At 41.3% G+C, this 6,080-nt stretch overlaps 1 protein-coding gene across 2 annotated transcripts in view; it reads left to right on the top strand.

The window, feature by feature from the left end:
• Nucleotides 1-6,080, top strand: part of Pfkp (phosphofructokinase, platelet) — a 65,110-nt gene that overhangs the window by 28,736 nt on the left and 30,294 nt on the right. For both annotated transcript variants that reach the window (XM_012516919.2, XM_023701332.1), the window contains exons 3-5: nucleotides 1,106-1,183; nucleotides 4,070-4,259; nucleotides 5,499-5,664. In XM_012516919.2, the coding sequence (XP_012372373.1) occupies nucleotides 1,106-1,183; nucleotides 4,070-4,259; nucleotides 5,499-5,664 (434 nt within the window). The remainder of the gene's footprint in view (nucleotides 1-1,105; nucleotides 1,184-4,069; nucleotides 4,260-5,498; nucleotides 5,665-6,080) is intronic.

Raw genomic sequence — 6,080 nt, 5'->3', positions numbered from 1 at the left:
TGTGTTTAGTACAGAGTCTCCAGGGTCTCACTACACAAAGATCGGACTCATGGTGATCCTCCTGTTCTCAGCCTCCCAAGCACTGAGATTACAACATATGCCACTATGGCCAGTCTTAGTTGCCATCTCAGTAGGCACCAGGGGCGGGGTTGGCACAGCACTCCAAGGATCGAACCCAGGTCCCTGCATCTGCCTAAGCAGGTGCTTTAGTCCACTAAGCTATCTGGCCATCCCATATCCTAATAATTGATAATGAAATACTATAACAAAAGCAAATTTTCTGTGTTAATGTGAAGCTATCCTGTAATATGAAGCCATCTCATTTTTATATAGCATGATTTAAGCCATCTCATCCTATTTTTGTTTCTTTCATGTACCATGGTAGTAACAATCTGTTACTGAATCCTAAAAGATTGTACATGATTCAGTATGTAAAAATGTTTTATTATTCATTGTTATTGTAAAAATATTTTGTATTTCTTATGTAATTTGGTGTTTTAATTGTTGTACAGAAGTTGTGTTTTGAAATATGGTCATTTTATGCTTTATCAAAAAACAAAACAAAACAAAAACACCTAGATTACTTTGGTAAATTTAGGCTCAGACTGAATATTTGCTTCCTACATTGTGAGTGTTACCAGTTTGTGAATTTGTGCTAAACTACAAACATTGGAGGGTAAATGTGTCCTCTTTCAGTCTCAGGAACCTTAGGGCAATAGACAAGCCACTTTATCCCCCACCATTCTCTTTGGATGAATCTGAGTAGAAATTTCCATTACTAAAGACTAAATTTAAGAAGCTTTACCACAATGTTGTTTGTTTGTTGGCACAAGATCTCACTATGTAGTTCAGACTGCCTTGAACTTACAGCAATCCTGACTCCACTTCTGGAGTGCTGGGATTACAGGTGTATACCACCACATCCAGCTACCACAATTTAATACTTACTTCTAACCAGCACTTGTACCTGACTATCTTTTGATCATTGAGACTTAAGAATTTAGGTTTGTTGCCATCTGTATTCCTATTTTAGATAGTTTATATGTCAACTGACATCCAACAAAGCCCAACCTGTCTTCACAGAGATGTTCATTTTCTCCTGCAGGGTTACCAGGGCATGGTAGACGGAGGTTCCAACATTGTGGAAGCAGACTGGGAGAGTGTCTCAAGCATCCTACAAGTGGTGGGTACCGTGTTGCTGTTTGTTTCTCTAAGTAACTGGTTTAATTTGAAACCATTTACACTCTTGCTTCAGTAACACTTAAAACACAATAATGTGCTAATTGACATTGTTCTTACCTACTTTCCCAGAAAGAAAACATCTCTATTTTCTCATTTAATTACATTTTTAAAATAAAATTTAAAAACTCATAAGGGCCAGCAAGATAGCTCAGCAAGGGAGACCCTGCAACAACCAAATCCATTAAAAATAATAACAAAGAAAAGGAACCTGTCCCAGAATTGTCTGCCTCAGACAATCCTGAACGCTGGCTGAGCAAGGTCTGCAAATGCTAAAAACTTGAGAGATGACTTGGAAAGAATAGATTTTTTGAAGATCTCATTATTTGTGGTTTGGCTTTTAAAATGTACAGATTAACATGTGACTTATTATGAGTACTTCGTAAAAGAAGCCAAATTGGCACATTCTCTCTACAGGTAGTCATGGCGTATGTGTTTTGACACAGACTCTGAGTCTGCTTGGAACCTTTTTCAGTTCTACTAGACCTGGAAGAGAGTGAAATAAATTCTTACAACCACTGATAATTAGATAGAACAGTATTTACAAGACTTCAAGACAGTAGCAGCTTAATTCCACTCAGAAGAGTACTTGCATTCTGCAGTCATGATTGAGACAGGAAATGCACAGAGTTGAAGCGTGTGAGTGTGAATGGTGTCTGCTTCCCATAACTCAGTTATTCATGGTTTCGTTCCTGAAGCTCTATCTTTTCTTATCTCCCCAACATTAATGTTGGCCGGGTCTCAACTCCACATATAGATGCAGCAAGTCACATGATCCTCCAACTGCCCTTTATCAAAGCAAAGTCCAGACAACAAACTTACCCCTGCTCTGCACTCTACACTGCTGCCCAGGCCTGCCAAGTAATACTCTGTCCAGTCCCACTTAGCGCAGTGCTAGCTTTGCTAGTACAGGATCACCACGGGGGCTGTGCTAGTGGAATTACTGCTGGATGAGTTTCAGCCTTATTGGTGATTTTTTAATAATGTTTTATGAGTTGAATAGTCACTTTCGTGAAAAAAACATGAATTATTAGAAGGTGAAATAAGTCTTCATAAATCACAGTGAATCACACACGTACTCTTCGTATGTCTGCACCAACATTAGCACCTGAACCAGCACAAAGGGCTTTCCCTGAGGTCTGTTCAGCACAAAAATCCACCCTGCTCGTAAGAAGTTTGCTTTGTGAAGCCAACATGCATGCAATGGACTGAGTCCAAGTTGGACTTTATCATTCATTCATTGTTGATTTAAGCTGGTTTTAATTTTTCTAAATACTACAACCATTTGTTTGTTTTGTTCAAAGTAGAGATTGGCTCATACCTTTGCACTGAGGTACATTCCCAGCCCACTTTCTTTTCTCTCTCTCTCTCTTTCTTTCTTTCCTTCTGTATTTAGGAGAGGGTATACAGGGTCCCACTACATAGATTAGACTTGTAGTGATTCTCCTGTTTTCAGCCTCCCAAGTGCTAGGATTACAGGCGCTCGCCACCACGTCCAGTCTCAATCCCTGTCTTAGAGCGAGGGCCTGGCATGGCATGCCAGGGATCAAACCCCGGCTGCTGTGCTCTGCCTAAGCAGGCGCTTTAGTCCACTGAGCTGTCAAGCCAGCCCTTATTTCTTTATCTTATTTTATTTCAGGTTCACACAAAAGTATCCAGGCTGGGCTTAAACTCACCATCCTCCTTAGGAGGGTGCAGGAATTATAGGCATGTGCCACCAAATCCAGCTCAACCTTACTATATGAAAAACTAAGTGTAAAATGTCACTTTTTTTTTTTTTTTTTTTTTTGTGGTACTGGGGATTGAACTCAGGACCCTGTGCTTGCCAGGTACTGAGTTGTCTCCCCGGCCCAAATAAACCTTTTTTTTCAGGACCATGGATTGAACTTTTTTTTTTTTTTTTTTTTTTTTTTTTTTTGCGGTACCAGGGATTGAACTCAGGACCTTGCACTTGCCAGGCAAACGCTTATTCTACTGAGCTATCTCCCCAGCCCCTAAAATGTCAAAATTCTGTTGTGGAACTTTGGCAGATCAAAATTAAACCTTTAAAAAGGCTGGGGCAGGGCCCGGGAGATAGCTCAGTAAGGGCCTGAGTTATTCCCCAGTTCCAGAGGGGAGAAAAAAAAACCAGGCTGGGGTATGTATAATGATTTGTGCCTGCTACATTCCCTCGTGCAGACTATAGCTTACACTCCAGGACACAATATAAGTAACACTTTCTGAGAGCTTAGATCAGACTTCACTTAGGCTTCCTGACTGGCCCTGCTCAGGAGCAGCCACACCTGTGCTCTGTAGTACGTGAAATCGCTGGAAGTATATGCCTTTCAAACACCTTTGGTTCACTAATTCCCATACATTTTGTTTTCATATTTTGCTTGAACATGTGTGAAGTAGAGCTTTGGTCATTCGGAGGCTGCAGGACAAGCTGCTTCTCAAGCTCCAGCTGGCCTGAGCGCGGTGATGACACATCTTTTACCCGACACACGTTCATTCCCAATCACCTGGTGTTGCACAGCCTCAGCTCAAGCCAGCTAGATGTTGGCTGTGTCCTTGCAGACTCTGATGCTCTGCATAGTTGGCTGACGGCTGCCATTTTTCTTCTTTGTTTTTCACACTTACTTGGCCACTCCTGGACAGGACATAGGTGTTGCTCTTCATTGACATCGACTGTGGAACTAAAAGTAGGGAAGGACAGTCTACACAGTGGACTAAATCAAGACATGGAAATGAGGAAGTCCTATGTTAAGGGTCAGCCTCAGTGTGTGCTGACCCATCTGGCTTTCTATCCAGTGGGAGGAAGTCGGTAAATGCGATTTCATGTCTTTTCCAGGGTGGGACAATTATTGGCAGCGCGCGCTGCAAAGCCTTCCGTTCCCGGGAAGGTCGTTTGAAAGCTGCTCTTAACCTGATTCAGCTGGGCATCACCAACCTGTGTGTGATCGGAGGGGACGGAAGCCTCACAGGGGCCAACATCTTCCGGGAGGAGTGGAGTGGACTGCTGGAGGAGTTGGCCCAGAACGGTACAATTCTGTTTCTGCCTTTGCTCCTCTTTCTGCTCCCTTGGCTTCAGAGAACTGTATAACTCACACATTTTGCTTTTTAAGAAAAGTTTTACTTATGATTGATGTATAATAATTGCACATATCTGTGGGTCTTTTTGCCTTTTAACTTTAACCAACTAGTAGTAATTTTTATAGTTCTTATAATTTATCACCTCAAGATTTAAGTGTGCTTCAAGTAATAGCAGTGGTGATAAGAAACGTTACTGTGTATTGGTGACAGTCTGAGATAGGTTTTCTTATTTATTCCCATTTTACAGATATGAAATCAAAAATCTTATGGGAAGCCACGTAACTATGACTAAGTGGAGTCCACTCTAACCGTTGGACGCCACCTGCATGCACACTTTGAGGCATCCAGCTTTGCTGGGATTTCTTTAAACTAAGTTATTGTAAGACTTTAATTTACGCTGTAATGATGTTCTATTATGTCATACTTTATCACCTTTGCTGCCACTTAGGACCTCTGAGGGCCCTATATATACTGTAGTCTTTAATCTCTTAAAACTGTTATTATACAATTCTAATGTAGTATAAGATACAAGCAGTAAGAGTGTATAGCTCAAACTAATAGCAATTTCATAAAATAAAATTAAAAAAATGAAAACTTGAGGCCAAGCATGTGTCTTCAAGTTTTCTAAAAATCAACTTAGGGAGTGGGGAATAGCACCAAAGACCTCTCAGCATCTTCTTGGCCACCTTGTCTGTTGTAGCCTCTGATAGCACAGAACAGGACTAGTGGCCGCCGGTGCAGCGCCCCTCTGACCATTCCAGTTTCTTCTATATAGAACTACCTGACCCAGGTGAGAGGGCTAGGTATAGACCTGACCAGCTCCCTGTTGACCTGTAAGAAATTAACACAAAGAAAACATGAAGTACCTAATTCTGAAATGGTGCTATATCATAATTCGGAGTTGTGTCATTTTCAGAAGCCAATGGTAGGTAAAATTGAGATCTTTATCTACGAATTACATCATGTGGATCCTTTTATTTTTATAGTGCAGTGTTCTTGCTAGTGCCAAATGACAGCTTGTTGTGTGTAATTACTTTCACCTTTGACTTTTCTTAAGTATACAGATTCAGACTGTATATAATTCTGGGGAAATAAAAGACAGAGACTATTCTCATTGAGTTCTCCCATGGTATATCTGAAGAATTAGCAGCTCTCACTATGAGGTGTGTTGCTTGTTCCCAATGCAGGGAAGATCAGTAAAGAAGCCGTGAAGAAGCATGGTTATCTCAACGTGGTGGGCATGGTGGGCTCCATAGACAATGACTTCTGTGGCACAGACATGACCATTGGCACAGACTCGGCTTTGCATAGAATTATCGAAGTTGTTGATGCCATCATGACCACTGCCCAGAGGTAAAAGGAGACAGTACAAGTGGACTTGCAGGCATGTGATGAGCTGTAGCTTAGCAATTAGTGGTGATTCTAGAATGTTCCACAGAATGCAATACAAATTACGCAAATCTCATAACTTGAGTTTTAAAAACCAGTACCAGAAAATTTTTCTCTAGTTTACTTTTCATTAAATATGTAGATGTTATTCTTTTTTGAAGCCTGATTACAAAAGAAAAGTATGTTCATAAGAGAGAAATGAGAAAACAGCATAAAGGGGCTGGGGAGATAGCTTGGCAGTCTTTAAGCACCTGCCAGGCAAGCACAAGGACCCAGGCTTGATCCCTAGTACCGCATGCCATGGTGGCCCTTGTGCCGGCCACCAAAACTGGTCTTGATGGCGCACACCTATAATCCCAGTGCTGGAGGCATTGAGACAG

This window comes from Octodon degus, unplaced genomic scaffold, assembly GCF_000260255.1.
Source record: "Octodon degus isolate 3935 unplaced genomic scaffold, OctDeg1.0 scaffold00133, whole genome shotgun sequence".
Lineage (NCBI taxonomy): Eukaryota > Metazoa > Chordata > Mammalia > Rodentia > Octodontidae > Octodon > Octodon degus.
Note: the sequence above shows the minus strand (reverse complement) of the source record. Positions and strands in the feature narration are given on the sequence as shown.